This window comes from Xiphophorus maculatus, chromosome 8 (assembly GCF_002775205.1).
Source record: "Xiphophorus maculatus strain JP 163 A chromosome 8, X_maculatus-5.0-male, whole genome shotgun sequence".
Taxonomy (NCBI): domain Eukaryota; kingdom Metazoa; phylum Chordata; class Actinopteri; order Cyprinodontiformes; family Poeciliidae; genus Xiphophorus; species Xiphophorus maculatus.
The window spans coordinates 3,867,630-3,883,619 of record NC_036450.1 but is presented as its reverse complement, the minus strand read 5'-3'; the positions used below and the strand labels follow the sequence as shown (position 1 = coordinate 3,883,619).

The 15,990-nt window shown below is 40.5% G+C and overlaps 1 protein-coding gene across 1 annotated transcript; it reads left to right on the top strand.

The window, feature by feature from the left end:
• LOC102223837 (amyloid-beta A4 precursor protein-binding family A member 1-like) lies at nt 1-15,904 on the top strand. Its single transcript, XM_023337877.1, has 13 exons — nt 1-258; nt 3,938-5,837; nt 6,684-6,977; nt 7,369-7,408; nt 8,144-8,289; nt 10,789-10,821; nt 10,906-10,992; nt 11,359-11,559; nt 12,683-12,862; nt 13,831-14,043; nt 14,120-14,239; nt 15,046-15,186; nt 15,459-15,904. The coding sequence occupies exons 2-13, from the start codon at nt 3,999-4,001 to the stop codon at nt 15,528-15,530; spliced, it is 3,366 nt and encodes a 1,121-aa protein (XP_023193645.1). The 5' UTR covers nt 1-258; nt 3,938-3,998; the 3' UTR covers nt 15,531-15,904.
• Nucleotides 15,905-15,990: the final 86 nt, after the last annotated feature.

The following is a 15,990-nucleotide window of genomic DNA, read 5'->3' as shown; positions in this document are numbered from 1 at the left end:
GCAGCGTGTCGCAGCGCTCTGCAGGTTGCTGATGGAGTAGGCGGGTCGAGCCGCTGCTGTCCAGCATCAGCTGCTGCTGCTAAAGGCGCTTTGTGCCTCGCTAATCCGCTCTGATGTCACGGTGCGGACGGAGGGGGCCGAGCTTTCCGTTTTAATCCCACCAGGTTGTCCGGAGGAGGGAGCAAACCGAGCCGAACCGAGCCGACCCGGGCGGGACGATGTGGACCGGAGCCGGGCCTCTCCTCCTCTAACATGAAGGTAAAATCAGCGGCTGTCACGTCCGACAGTCGAACATTTATTATGTTTGTTGGGATTATTGTGCACCTGCGGGGGGGAAATCATAAACAGCGACGTTTATAAAACCGCTCCGACATTTTTGGATGGATGTAATTTCAAAATAAATGTCATTAATTTCTAAAATCAGGCAGCCAAGGACGTTTTGTTTCAGCCTCTAAATGACAGGAAACACGGGAACAGAGTGACCACACAGGCCCGGAACCACAGATGTTTAAGAAAGAGGAACCTTTGGGCCTTAATGAAACCGAACATGACCACAGGAGGGGATTTAAGGCCTTCAAAATAAAAGCACCTGCCTGTCTTTTTATTTATTTATTTTCTTATGAATTCATCATCCTGAGCGGTCGTGACGCCTGGAAAGTGATAATTGATGCATCCCAACACGGAGCATATGCTGGCTGGGAGCTTGTGTTTGTCACGGTGTGTGACTGACACACACACACACACACACACACACACACACACACCCACACACACACACACACTGGATGAATCAGGCTAGGAAGAAATGCTCACATCACCTTTAATGTGAAGGTTTCTTAAAATAAATTATATATTATCAGTTCTTCAGCCTTGTAAAAATGCTGTTTCTCCTAAATGTTTCATATTTTTTCACATATTTCAAGTGTTGGAACAGTAATCACACGTGTAGAAACACCTGTAATGTTCTTCTGGGTTCTGATCCTACCTGCTTTTCACGTCTTCGGGCTTTTGAAGAATTTTGCACGTTGAATGTTTTTAATTGGTCTCATCTGAGCAAACTGCTGTGTTCTACGATGGAGTATTACAGCCAGGCTAATTAAAACATAAATAAATAATTAAAATAATGTCATGTTGTGAGAGTAAAATTGTAATAATACAATAATAAACTCAGCATATATAGAGAATACAGCTATGAGAATAAACTCACATTGTGAGAAAAAAGTCAGAATATTGCAGAAAAAATTTGTCTTAAGAGAATAAAGTCATAATATTAGGAGAATAAAGATCTAAAACAGTAAATAAAAAATAATACCAGAATAAAGTTGTAATATTGAACAAAATAGTCATAAAATTATAGAATAAAGAGTCGAAATAATATGAGAAAAAAGTCATAATGATACAAGAATATTGGTTTTTCCAATAACTTGGAGTCACTTTCCATAGAAAATCAGATATTAGGTCACCGATATATAAAAACCTAACATGTTTAGTAGCAGACAGAGGTAGAAAGCTGAAAAATTAAAGTCTTGCTTTCTCATAGCCATTACATGTAGAAAATGTGATAATATATATTTTTTATTATAATACAGGCATCACACCGCCACCTACAGGCCTGGAGGAGTTACCGCAGCTTTCTAGGTTATTTTATATGTTTGAATGGATGAAAATCTTTCTAAAAATGATGAGTTTATGAGAAGTTTCATTAAAAGTTGCTTTGGACAACCAGGTTTTGTGGATAGGGCGTCTGAAACAGTCAGCTGAGGCGCCAACCGTTTCCTCCTCTGCAGTGGACTCAATCTGCTGACTGTAGGTTTCTGACAGCCTGCTTTCAGACTACACAACAATCACAAACCATATTTAATTTAGATCGCTTCATGTTCCTCTTTCTCTGCAGGTTTAGATATTTATTTTATTCATGTTAAGCATTTCCCACAGTTCAGAGTGAGGGAGAAACAGAAAGCGTCTCTGCATGAAGGAAAATCAGAAAGGGAAGATTTATACTTGGTTTCTTTGTGCAAACAGACTGTTGGGATTTAAAATATGCTATTCAGGCAGCAAAACACATTTTATAAACTGAGCAAAAACAATACAGAGAGGCTGAATGGAGAGGTTTTACACCTAAAGGCTGTCTTGGCGTTGATAGATGGAAAGTGTCGCCGTTTTTCATCAGAGTTGGTTTCAGACATCAACAGTCTTTTCTGTGCAGTTTGAAGACGGAGGTCTGGAAATATTGCTTTTCCAAACATACAAAGTTACTGCAGATTTATTGTCAGATTGAGGTTCCTTCTGTCGATCTTTGCTTTCCAAAGACTCGCTCTTTTTTACCGTTACAGTTGCTAATCAGTCCTAAACTCTGGTAGCCACTCAGCAGATGAATCCGCTGCATGCTTGAGGTGTCGTCAGGATATGTTCAGCAACTTAATGATGCCTCCAAATCCCCCGGCAGCTTTCACTGCAGATGGACAGATGGAGGCGGCTCCGGCCGGGTCCGGCCATCGGCCTCGCTGCCGGGCCATCTGTGACCCAGACTGCCTTTTCCTCCCGACTCTCTTCGTCTAACCACATGGCCGCCGCTTGCCAGCTCCAATAAACCCCAAACGGGGAAGACTATTAGCCTTTCTGGTCCCATGCTGGCAGTTGTGGTTGGTGCTCAAATTACTGGATCACCATTAACCTTTACCCTTTCACTCGTTTATCCGTTTCCAGTCCAGACGTCATTATGTCCACATTTAAACAGGATCTATTATTCAAAATTCACACATTTTGCATGTTTTTGTACTTGGATTTCTGCTTCTAAAATATAACCCTGTTAAAATGTGATTTTTGATTCTTATTTTAAAATTTTTTTCCACATTGACTGATTTGATTTGAATAATAACATTAAAGCTCACAACTGTTACCTTTAAGTTCAAGTTAAATAGCTGCAGCGGGCCGGATTTGGCCCGCGTGCCTCGAGTTTGACACCTGTGGAGAAGAGACAGTTTGACCTTTCTTCTTCTCTCTGCTCTACATCCATCAATCCTTCTTTTTGTGACTCCTCTGGGTTTCAAGGTTGTAGTTCAGGTAGTTTTTCTTAGCTTTTGAAATGCTAATCTGCTGCTTCAGCTAGTAAAAAAAAGGCACCTTGTTGCCACGGTTACGTGTCATAGCAACTGTCAGAAAGTTAAAAGTAAGAGGGAAAAAATCCTCTTGCCTGCATCTAAAATTATTGTTCAAAGATGCAAGAATTGAACCAGGAAAACGATGAACTGACTGATCTGATGTTTGGGTAAAATAACTCTAAAGGCTTTTTTTAAATCTTAAATCAGGTTTTCTAGTTTCTGTTCTTCCTTTGACCTTTTCTGGAGCTGATCTGATATTCGGTGAAGTTGCAGTAAATCCTGGTCGTCTTCTGAGCGTCGCGTTAAATAAATATCAGAACGGATCTGGTCGTTTTCGTTCACAGAGCATATTTATTATTCAGAGTGCTGCCCGATCTGCTCCCCTCTGTCAGCTCCTATCAGGTACCAGATAAAGGTCCCTCCTTGTCCTCCTGCCCTTCCTCCTCCTCCTCCTCCTCCTCCTCCTGGTGCCATCTGCCAGCTGCTGGTGGACGGATGAACATTGCAGATTAAATGATTCTCTGAGGATTTACATTTTTAGTATTAGTGAAACAAAAGCAGGGTGGGGCCAAAGTTAAACATCATGTCATGTTTGCCTTTTTTCACACAGTGCCTTGAAAATGTTTTTAAACCTCCTGAACTTTAATCCGTTTATTTCATTGGGATTTTATGTGACACCAACACAATGTAGTGTAGAAGATAAATATTGAGTGATTAGGCTATTTTAACATATAAATACAATTATGGGATGCTGTTTGTAGAGTTAATGTTTAAAATGAATAAATATTCTCTTCAGCTAGTAAAGGCAGACTGTCTCTTGTCTCTTTCTCTTCCAGGTTGGTCTGTGAGTGGGTTGATGATCTGCAAAGCTGTTCTGAGTCCAATCCCGTCCCAGAAATGAGTCAAAAGTATCAGGAAGATGCCACAGGCGAAGCAGACGAGGAGCCGATGGGGGCCTCTGTGCCTCCGAGGACCAGGCAGCCCAACGGAACCAACGGCGAACCGCCCGTCCGTCGCTCCTGGAGGCCGTGTCAGATGCAGAACCAGGATGGGGAAATGCCTCCTCACCATCCCCACCGGCATCACCACCACTCTGCACATCATCACCACCATCACCACCCAGCCGGTCGCGGACCTCCTCGTCACCGCCGCCGGCCTCCGTCAGGGCAAGTTCAGAGTCCTGGTGCGGCCCCGACGGTCGTCTCTGCCGGGCCAGACGGGGCTGAGGGTCAGGATGCCGAGCCCCGTCCTGTGCAACAACACCGCCCTGCCGTTACCCGCTACCGCCGTCATGGTGACCCAAACCCCAGACTTAGAAATCACAGACAGCGGCAGCAGTTTAGAGAAACCCAGGTGTCTTCGCCTGGCGCTGGAGAGAGAGAAGGTGCAGCCGAGATACGGGAGCAGGAAGTCTGTTTTGTTGATCCTGTCCTGAACCAATCACAAGACAGAGGATCTCCTCATCAGACTCCAGTTGCTGTTGTTACTCCTACACATGTCAGTTCTGCTCCTGCAATGGGTGACGTGCAACTTGAGCCCCAAAATACACCGGCTGACGCTGAAGAAGACCACGATGAGTACAAAGCAGAGCATGAAGAGGAATCGGAGGAAGTCAAAGAGAAAGAGGAACACAAAGAAGTAGAGGAGGATGGAAACTTCCAGCCCACTGGAGGGAACCCCAGCTGTAGCCACAATGAAAGAGCAGAAGAAGCAGAAAGGGTGGAGGAGGACCGGGAAGGAATCATGGAGAACGCAGAAGAGGATCCTACAGCTCAGGGAAGTGAAATTACAGATCTCTGCTCGGACACGGAGAGCGCCGCCTCGCTGAGCATGGATGGACCTCTCCACAGCCCGCCTCCTTTACAGTCACCAACTCCTCCCTCCTCTCCTGACGTACCACCTTTCCCCCAGCTGGACCACTTCAGTGAGGACATCAGTATGAGCTCGCTACCTGACAACAATCCTTTACCTGAAGAAGAGGAAGAGGATTGCTCCGAATCTTGCTCACTGTCTCACTCAACTTCTTGCTCCGAATCTCACCCTAAAACCTATGCAGAATTTTACACGGAGTCCCACCAGAAGACATACACAGAGCCTGTCTTTGAGTCGTACTCTGAGCCAAAATGTCATCCAAACTCTTTCCCCGAACCTCTGAAGACCTCCTACCCTGAAATGCAGCGGGAACCTTGTCGACAATCTGGTTGGAGACCCGAGTCTAACAAAGCCCAGCAAGAGTCCCAGCAGGAGACCTTTGTCGGACATAGAGTGAAGAGTGTTCAAAAAGGGGCGCCATCCTCCCCTACGGAGAGTTCCCACCACACTGCAAGGCAGGGTAGGAACCGAGGGTCCCGTCCCTTCCCTATAGACCGCTCTGTTGGCTGCCGGCTGCACCACTACGACGGGCAGTCCGACAGTGAGGGCGATAGTGCTGATAAAAGCCCTCTATCCAAGACTGGCAGGCTGGCATCTAGGCAGCCACAACCCCAATCTAAGACCCAATCACCTGGACCGGCTGGGGTGAGTGAAGACAGGAATTTGGCGGGTCTCTCAGGGGACGCTACAAAAGGATCAGGAGATGCCATCAGCCTGGCAATTAAAGACATCAAAGAGGCAATTGAGGGAGTGAAGACCAAGGCGGTGCGGTCTCCCTACACACCAGACCAACCGGTGGAGCCGATCTGGGTGATGAGACAAGAGGTCAGCCCAACGGAGGAAGCATATCCAATGCAAACCAACGTTAGTATGACACCCAGAGTTGTTGACTTTGGTCAGAGTTTGTAACTTTTTCCAATGAAGCATCTGAATCTGTAAACCAAGTGAGAACATTCAGTCTGGAGTAGAGAACCAGATGATTTCCTAGTTGATAGGAAGAGAAGTTGGCCCCACCAACTGCTGTAAATTAATCCGTTTGTGCCACCATCATTTTAAAGATATTAATAAATCATCATAGAGATTATGAAAGGTCAACCAGCCAGGCCACATTTACCAAATCAAACAAATTTGGTGTCAATCACCTGCACTACAAAATACTTTAGCTGCATGTCAATTTTGTTTGATTTTGTACATTTTGTACTTGAACAATGTTGTTTTGCATTTACTCATGTTTTATATTATTATATCCTTTCAATTCAATATCAAATAAAGGTCACTAGAGACAATAAAACATATAAAGTCTCTTCTTCAAGCTATTTGCTTTTCTCAAAACGTTAGCAAACAATCGTTGCTGGTTAACGTTTGGTTGTGACGTATTTAATGCGCCAGTTCGACGCTATGAAGCTAATTTCTTATTGCCTGCGCTGTAAACAACCGTCCTCTACTGCGAAAAGAGAAATGCGACCTGAACAAAATGGCTGTTAATCTTATTAAAATATTTATAGGCGTAGCTGAAAACGGACATGAACGGCTTCGTTTAGCCATTGCTAAAACTACAGGCAGACTACAGCGCAGAAAATTGACGTCATTGTTCAGAATTTCTCCTTCTGTTCGCTGATTGGCCCGTTAGAAATTCTACCGGAGAAAGTTATCAGTTTGCTAACTTATGCTAGGTACTAACTTACGTTTTCCGCCATCTTCCCCCCGCAGACGTCTCCTCACTCCCCTTCTCGGTCGACTCTGGAGTCTCCGTCCCGCTACAGCGTCAGTCCTCTGAGAGCCGAGACGTCCAGGAACCCGCAACATGGCCACGCACCGCCGCCCCAACACAACCATCACCACCACCAGGGCTACCAGTCGCAGCCACGGGCACCGCAGACCTTCACACCCACGACGCCGACTCAGCAACCATCAGGTCAACGTCTGCAGCAACAGCAGAGTCCGGAGCAATCTTCTGCGCAAGCGCAGCCATCGTCGCCCCCTCAGAAGGCGTCCATCCAGGAAGTAAACGTTTAACCGCACTACCATAGAAACACATTATTAAGTTATTCAGTAAATATTTATAATTTAAATAGTCCCATATCATCGATATTTAAAAATATACCGAAATGTTCATAAAAACCTTTACCAATTACATTGTGGAAGCAACAATAATTACTTATATCTTTTTTTTTTTTTAGTTAATTCATAATCTTATTTTCAACTTTGTAGTTAAACTTGAATGTTTTGCTCAGTAATAAATTATAGTAACTTAAAAATTATAGTAAGTTAAACCCTGAAAGCAGCAGAAAGTCCTGTGGAAGAAAAACCTTTCTAAGGTCCTGCTTTGTGTAAATGAGTTTTGATCTTTGGTGTGAAAGTGACCAGAATGCTTTGTGTTTTTGTGATTTCTCAGATTCGCCGGGCTCTTCCTCCCTTTCCCACATTTGTGGACGGTGAGTGAATATAAACAAAACAAATGATCCATTTTGTCTTTGAATAATGTCTTCATATATAAACTGCTGTTCTGCATATACAGTAAAATTAACTGAAATTTAAATATAAAATAGTTAAATCTTTTCCTGTACATGTTGTTTTGGTTTGTTGCGGATGTTTCTGTTTGAAAACCATATACTGGTTTTCCAGTGCTGCCTGCTGGATAGTTAGCTTTAGCTAAAAGCCGCTCTTTCGTCTGGATCCTCTGGTTTTGGGAGGCCAGAAAGAGAGTTTGGCTCAATAGAACTGGTGCTAAACAAGCTTTTACACCAGTTAAACCAGTTTGATAGAAAATACTTCCAAACACCAACAAATTTGGTTTAGTGTGACACATGGTGAGTTTCATGCTTTAGGTAAATATCATGTTGTAGTAGCACTTCAGCATTAGCTTCAATTTAATACCATATTGGTGTAGCTTGTTAGCATTAGCTTCCGGTAAATAAAAATGTTTTAGTAGCATTTAGCATTAGCGTTGGTGTGGCACTTTAGCATCAGCAGGACTAATGTTTCTGATTAGTATTTCAGGGTTAGCACAGTTAGCTCTAGACACTGACAGCTCCACGTTTCACCTTTATCTCCATCATCTGACACTAAGTGTTGGGAAACTCTTAGCCATTAGCATGAACATCCAAATTAAACACCGTTGTCATGGAAACAGTGTTGTGTGTTTTAACATCTGTGTGTGGTTCCTGCAGTTCCAGGACCGTGTGACCCAGAGGATCTGATTGACGGCATCATCTTTGCTGCGACCTACCTGGGCTGCACCCACCTGCTGTCAGAGCGGACGCCCTCCAAGAGCGCCCGCATGCAGCAGGCGCAGGAGGCCATGAGCCGAGTCCGGGTGAGAAACGCCACGCATACGTTACTGGGACCTTGTTGTTGTGTTTTTAAATAATTTGGCTTTTTATGTTTGCTTTACATTAATGGCTTCTTCCTCACTGATTTCTCCTTTCAGCACGTCAGTATAACATCCTGCCTGCGTTTTTTACACTTTAGTTTTGGGTTAATTAGCATAAATTCTGTCTCATTCTGACATTTGATGGATAAAAATAATTTAGCAAAACTAACTGACCTGAAAAAATAAAACATTTATTCTGATTTAACTTCAGACCACAAGGAAAAATTATTTATATATTTAATTAATAACTAAACAGTTAGTTAAGCAACATTTAGCTTGTTAGCTAAATATTTAGTTTGAAAATTAAATGTTTAGAAAAATATTTCCTAAATTGTAAAATAAATATTTAGCCTACAAGTTAAGTGTTTACCTCTAAATTAAATATTTACATTTTTTATTTTGCTAATTAAATACTTAGTTCTAAATTTAAACTTTTAGCTTCCCAGCTAAATGTTTAGCTTGCAAAATAAATACTTTGTTTTCCAAACTAAACATTTTCTGAATATTTAGTTTGGAACGATATTTAGTTAACAAGCTGTGACATTTATAAATGTAAAATTAATCTGGTGAAAATATGACATGAAAAAGTAAAAAAGATAAAAATTTTCCCTGCAGGATAAATAAGCAGAAATATTTCGGTTATTTTTCACTGTGTGATTTCACAAACAGCACTCCATATATAAACGCTTGAAAAGCAACTTTTAACCTCAGAGTTTTACTTTTTAAGTAAATTATTAAATTCTAAGTCACCACAAAGATTCGTTACACTTTTAAAAATGAAATAAAAGCTTTTATTAGTTTTATTTTTGTGCCTCCAGACTCGCTGTCACGTTGCTCTTTTTGAAGTCAGGTGACGCCGCCCGCGGCTTTGTGCGGCGGGATTACTTTTGGATCGCCGCGTCCTTCCCAGATTCGGTCCGGCTTTTCCTCCGGGCCCCCGCTGCTCGGCGACGGCGCTGGGGCCCCAGAGATGTCAAACACAGTTAGCGAGAAGCTTTTAGCTTCATTCTGTGGGAGCAGAACCACCAACCCACCAGGATTTCTGCTTGGATTACCATCCAGGAAGTAAATAGTGCATAAGCCACAAATATATATGAAAAAAGAGACGATGAAGTGGAGATATGGGAGGCAGAAAGAGAGACGAGTGAAGGAAGACGGGAGATTTTAAAGCTTCTTTTAAATGTTGTTCTGTAGATCTGTGTCCAGATCTGATTAGCATTCCTCCTGCAGATTGAGCTCATACTGCAGCCTGGATCCAGAAAGACTTTATTTACTCCAGAAATAAAGGAGTAAGTAGAGAAATCAGAGCTGAAATCTGGCAGCAGCCGACTGGATACAAATACACTGCAAAAACACAAAATATGACCAAGTAGTTTTGGCTTCTAGTGCAAATACCTCAGTTCACTTAAAATAAGACAAAACTCACAAGTAAGTTTTCAGCAAGACAGAAGAGTTTGATTTAAGTCAATGATTCTTTATTTTTGATAAAAATGTAAGAATTTTTATAAATTTTTTAAAATTTTGATAAAAGAATTTTGGAGAAAATGTACAACATGATTTTTTTCCTATGTTTTAACTTAAGTAATCGGTACGACGGCAAATTAAGGGCAAAGATACAAGAAAAACAAACAAAATAGAAGTAAATTTCTGCCAAAAAAATTGAAATTTTGAAATTAATCTCAGACACTTTCTAGAAAAAAAAAAGCTTGGAAACTTTTAAGTTTTAAAAGTTGAACATTTTCCTGAAAAACATTCAGAAATTGTGAGATTAATCTCAGAAATCTTGGAGAAAAACTAGAAATCTTTGTGTTTCAGAGTCTAAAATTTGCTAAAAAAACCCCAAACAAACCCACAATTTGACACTAATCTGAAATTTGAGAAAAAAAAATTAATTTTCTGAGCTTAAAAATATCTAAAATATTCCAGGAAAGAAAAATTAACATTTTGAGATTAATGTCACAATTTTTTGAGTTTGAAAAGTTGGAAATTTGCAGAAAATAATGAATAAATCAAAAATAATATCAAATATGTCTAATATTCCTTAAAATACATCTTAAAATCATAAACATTTAGAACAAAAGAAGAAGAAAGAATCTGTTTTTTAAATTAAGCTTAATTTTAATATTTCCAGAGGTTTCTGAGTTAATTTTGGTCGCATTGTGACTCCGCCGGCTGCCTCAAACACATGCGGCCCGTTTTGTCTTCAGGCCGCGTTGTGTCACTCTGATGCAGAGGAAACTGGTGACGATGTCGGTCGCAGACGCCTCTGGCGTCCGGCTGCTGCCAAACATGGCCGCCGCTGACCTCCCACACACACGGACACATAGAAACAGAAACCTCTAAGCCTCTTCTGTCCCTTTGTTTGGCATTTGGAGTCGAGTCAGTGCAGCGGACGAGGCAACCGAGTTGCTCTGAAAATGTTTTCTGCTCTCTGATCTGCAGGCGGCTCAGAAACAGGCGAAGAACAGGAAGAAGGTGAGTCGCTGCTGGGTGGCTGTATTTATGTAAAAACTGATGATTATTTACAACCGGAGGTTTTTCATTTCTGTGTTTCCATAGAGTCCAGACAGCGAGAGTCCGTCCACAGCCGAGGTCGACCTGTTCATGTCCACACAGAGGATCAAAGTCCTCAATGCAGACACACAGGTAAAAAACCAACATCATTTTCATCCTTTCAGAGCTAAAGCCACAACAAAGCAGGGAAATACGCCACCACACTTTCTATAGAAGCTGGTAAAAAGACCTAAAAAGAAGCTATATGTGCTAAAGGTTTTCAAAGTTAGCAAAAGCGCTAAACAAAGAATTAGCTTAGCTAGTAGCGGATTAGCATTAGTGTATCTTCCACTGCGCCTGAGTTGCTGCTAGTCTCTAAATGTCATTATTAGTAAAATAAAAAACTCTAACAGTAACTTTACCGTCACATTCCTGAGAACATTTGATGCTTTTTCTTCATTATTAGATTAAATTGAAGACGGTAATATCACAACATCTGGTCTGATTTCTTTCCTGCAGGAGGCGCTAATGGACCTGCCGCTGAGAACCATATCGTACATCGCCGACATCGGCAACATGGTGGTCCTGATGGCGCGGGGTAAGATGGTGAGGTCGCGCAGCGCTCAGGAGAACCTGGACCACACAGCTGAGCAGACGGACCTGAACCACGACGACACCAGGATGTACAGGATGATCTGCCACGTGTTCGAGTCCGAGGATGTGAGTCATATCAAGTCCTTAACGAAGGGTTGGTGTTAAAAACAAAACTAAACCCGTTTTTAAAATGTTTAAACTTATTCCAATACAGTCATTTAATGTTTTCAATTTTAAATGACTTTTGAGTGATTTTTCTCACTTTAGGATCCAGATTTGATCGTTTTAGACTTTTACACATTCCTTATAAAACACAGAAAATGATTTTTGAAAGATTTTGTGTTAGTAAAAATACAAAATGGTGATTTTTTTAAAAAGGTTTTCATAAACTTGTTTGAAAAAGTAGCTCAAAATGAATGAAAATGTTGATTTTAATGTCAGAATATGCAACACTAATTATGAGTCTGTTGTGTTTAAAAATGAGTAAATTACATAACTGGTTAAAAAAAGAAAAAAACTTACATGGTTTAAAACCTTCATAACGATCTCTGCTCTGAACAAATCTGTGTTTTTTACACCTAACAAAATTAGTATGGAGCTAAAGTAGAGCCATAAAGTTTGTTAAACATTTTTGAAACTGAAAAAAAAAAGAATTCAAACTAAATATTATTTTTGAAAAATTACTTTTCTTTTTAGTTTCTACACATTTCAAAAAATGTTTTAACAACAAATAAACTTCATGGCAAAATTTTAGCTCCATACAATTTAGAAACTGCTTATCAGACTCAAGGTTTTATTATTTATCTTAAAGAAATTTTATGGCCAAAATTTTGCAGGTTCAAAATTATTTTTAATTTTTATTTTTCCAGTTACAAAGTTTTTCTTTTTAAATAACTTAATGGCCCCAATTTAGCTCCATAAAAGTTTGGAACGCTATCATGAAACAAGAGCGGAATTCCTTAAAAGCCCAAAAACTTTATTTAAAACTTTAAAACTTTATATTTTATTTCTTAAGTAATAAAGTGCTTGTTTAAGTTTTTTAAAAAAGATTTAATAAACTCAAATCAGCATCAATAAATCTGTTAAACTCGTCATGTAGACATAAATGTCATCAAGGAGATAAAAACTTAACTTGATGGTTAAGATATTTATTTCAGAAAGTGTTGGATTGGATTTATGGGTTGAGTTTTTAGTAAATATTAGTTAAATAAACAGTTTTAAACATTTTCGTGACGTTTTCTCATTTCAGGCGCAGCTCATCGCTCAGTCCATCGGTCAGTCCTTCAGCGTGGCCTACCAGGAGTTCCTCAGGGCCAACGGCATCGACCCCGAGGACCTGAGCCAGAGGGAGTACAGCGACCTGCTCAACACTCAGGACATGTACAACGACGACCTCATCCACTTCTCCAAGTCCGAGAACTGCAGAGACGTAAGCCGGCCACCAGAGGGAGCTGAACTAACTTTATTTGTTTCACCTCCATGTTGAGCATAAAAATATTCACCAATTTTGTGTTTTCTAAAAGAGCATCACCAGCTCTGCTTTGGGTGATCAGAGTTATTTCTGTTTTAAATGAACATCTGGTTTGGAGCCTCAGCAACAAATGAGTCTTTTTTTCATCCAAAACCGTAGAACCACACAGGAAATGAGTATGGAGTTAAAATGGGGCCAATAAAGTTTGTTAAAAAGAAAATTTGAAACATAAAAAAAAACGGTTAAAAATGATTTAAAACTAAAATTATATTTAACAAAAAAAAAGAACATTTAAAAGTAATTATTATTATTATTATTATTATTATTATTATTATTATTTCAATTTTATGGCCCCAGTTTTGGTTTGTAAAATTGGGGCCATAAAATTGTTCAGTTATAAAAAGGAATATTTTGGAACTGAACATGAAGTTGAAAAACTACTTTTTAGATTTAGTTTAAAAAAGAAAAAAGTACGGAGCTTTCTTGCCATAAAGTTTTCTAAAAAAAACATTTTTTTAAAACTGACAAGAAAATTTAATTAAATTCAAAACTGCTTTTCAGATTCATATTAAAAGTAACAAAACTGTTGAGGAATTTTTGCAAACCATAGACACCAAAGGATGCTAAGCTATAAAATTAACATTTTTTCTTTCTTTTTTTTGAAACGGTAAAAAACAAAAAAAACCTCAAAATTAAGTTGAAAACTACTTTTGATATTAAATAAAAGAACATGAATGTATTGTGTTTTCTGTAAAACAGCATCACCGTCTCTTCTGTGCCTGGTGTCAGTTATTTTTGGCATCTCTGGCCCTCCGGCAGGTTTAAATGAACAGCTGGTTTTTTCAGACGCAGCTGTGCTGCAGTGTCATAAACAACCTTCCTGATCTCAGCGAAGGTGAATTTCTCAAACCGTTTCCCACCTGCAGGTTTACATCGAGAAGCAGAAAGGCGAGATCCTGGGTGTGGTGATCGTGGAGTCGGGTTGGGGCTCCATACTTCCCACCGTCATCATCGCCAGCCTGATGCACGGCGGGCCGGCCGAGAAGTCCGGCAGGCTGAACATCGGAGACCAAATCATGACGATAAACGGGACGAGCCTGGTGGGCTTACCGCTCAGCACCTGCCAGAGCATCATCAAGGTACCTGCAGCGTTCCTCCCTCCTCCTGGTTTCCCTCTCGTGAGAATAAATTTAACCGCGTTGTTGTTTCCTTCAGGGTCTGAAGTCTCAGTCGAGGATCAAGATGAACATCGTCCGCTGTCCTCCGGTCACCATGGTGCTGATCCGAAGGCCGGACCTGCGGTACCAGCTGGGCTTCAGCGTCCAGAACGGGATCGTAAGTAACGAATTTTAGCAGAAACAGGAAAGGACAGGAAGTAGACGGTAAAACCACACAGAGGTACTTTCTGTGGGAAAGAAAATCAAAAGTTTTAGAAAGATCTAAACAATCAGCCCTGAACCAAAAACTGGAGGTCAGAATATGAGAATGATGTCAAATTACCAGAATAAAGTTTGAATAATACGAGAAGTCCAACGACAAAGTCATAATTTTGAGAATAAACACCAAAAAAAAAGTCACATGGTGGAAAAAAAGCTGTACAAGTAAAGTCACAATATTAAGTTGTAGTAATACAAAAATAAAGTCGTAAAACAAAACATCATAATAAAAACTAAAAGAAAAACAATAAAACGAGTGGACCAGAAATACTTCCTATAGGAAAGAAAAAATAAAGGAATGTGTGAAAGAAATGTTCTGTGTGGAAATTAAATGGAACAAAAGAAGAAAAAAAACCAGCCAACCAGGTGTATTTTCTAATAGGAACGTAAAAATACAGGAAGTGTTCAGAAAGTAGCTCCATATGTGGCTCTATCCAGAAAGACGACTCAAAAACACAAAACGGGCAAGGAGGAGCTGGAAATAAATGGAAAGAAAACTGAATATGGAGTACTTTCTATGACGAAAAAAAAAATCATTACCAACAGCAACAACAGAAAAACACTGAACCAGGAATACTTTCTACAACACAAAAGACATCTTACAAAGTTAACGATTTAACTTTAAAGACTTTAGTTTGTGTTTCAGATCATTTTTATTATTTCCTGGTCGTCTCGTCGAGCTGATTCCTCGTCTTCTTCCTGCAGATCTGCAGCCTGATGAGAGGCGGCATCGCTGAGCGCGGCGGCGTCCGCGTCGGCCACCGCATCATCGAGATCAACGGGCAGAGCGTCGTGGCGACGCCTCACGAAAAGATCGTCCAGATCCTGTCCAACGCCATGGGAGAGGTGAGAACAGAAACCAGTTTGGAACTGGTTTCCAGGACAAAATGTCTTCCGTCAGAGCAAACAGCAGGAACTGGAATAATTTATAGTAGGAGCAAAAGGTTTTCCTGATGAAATTTAAATTACCAGAGAAAATAAAAGTATTTGAAATATTTGCTCCACAGTGGGTCGATTTAATTAGCCGCTTTGCTAGTAGACAAAGTAAATGATTCATTTTGAGCAGAATTTTTATTATTCCCAGATAAAAACAACATTTTGGTTTCTTTCTTCTCCAGATCCACATGAAGACGATGCCTGCAGCCATGTACCGCCTGCTGACGGCGCAGGAGCAACCCGTCTACATCTGAGCTGCTCTGTAGGCTCCGCCCCCTGCCGTTTTAAACCCCACCTCCCGTTTAAGCCCCACCCCCTCGTTCCGGATCGATCTCACTGGACTTGCCTTAATCTGTACAGCTGACTGTGGTGTAAATCGTCTGCGGTGTGGCAGCAGAAGGCAAACCGTCTCACTTTAGGCCGAGTGTTAACGTGACATTTTAGGTTCGACCAAAGATAATCTGTGGGTTTGATTTTTTTTTCTTGTGTAAATTTAGGCTGCAAACAGAGACGATATTAGATCAGGTTGAATAGCCGTAATATCTGAATGTATTTCAATCATGATGGACCTATAATACGAAAGAGGATCGCATGTACAATTCTGCAGAATAAATGTATGAAAATATAATGAATTCTGTTTTTTTTTTATTCATTAGAAAGAAAAAGTAACAAAAATTACTGAGATAATGAAGGTTACACACTTAAATCCATCCT

Excerpts from the sequence above, each read along its gene's own strand:
- LOC102223837 (XM_023337877.1), top strand. The coding sequence starts at position 3,999 with ATGAGTCAAAAGTATCAGGAAGATGCCACAGGCGAAGCAGACGAGGAG. Across the intron at positions 5,838-6,683 it reads CATATCCAATGCAAACCAAC|ACGTCTCCTCACTCCCCTTC; the intron begins GTTAGTATGACA and ends TTCCCCCCGCAG. Across the intron at positions 15,187-15,458 it reads TGTCCAACGCCATGGGAGAG|ATCCACATGAAGACGATGCC; the intron begins GTGAGAACAGAA and ends TTTCTTCTCCAG.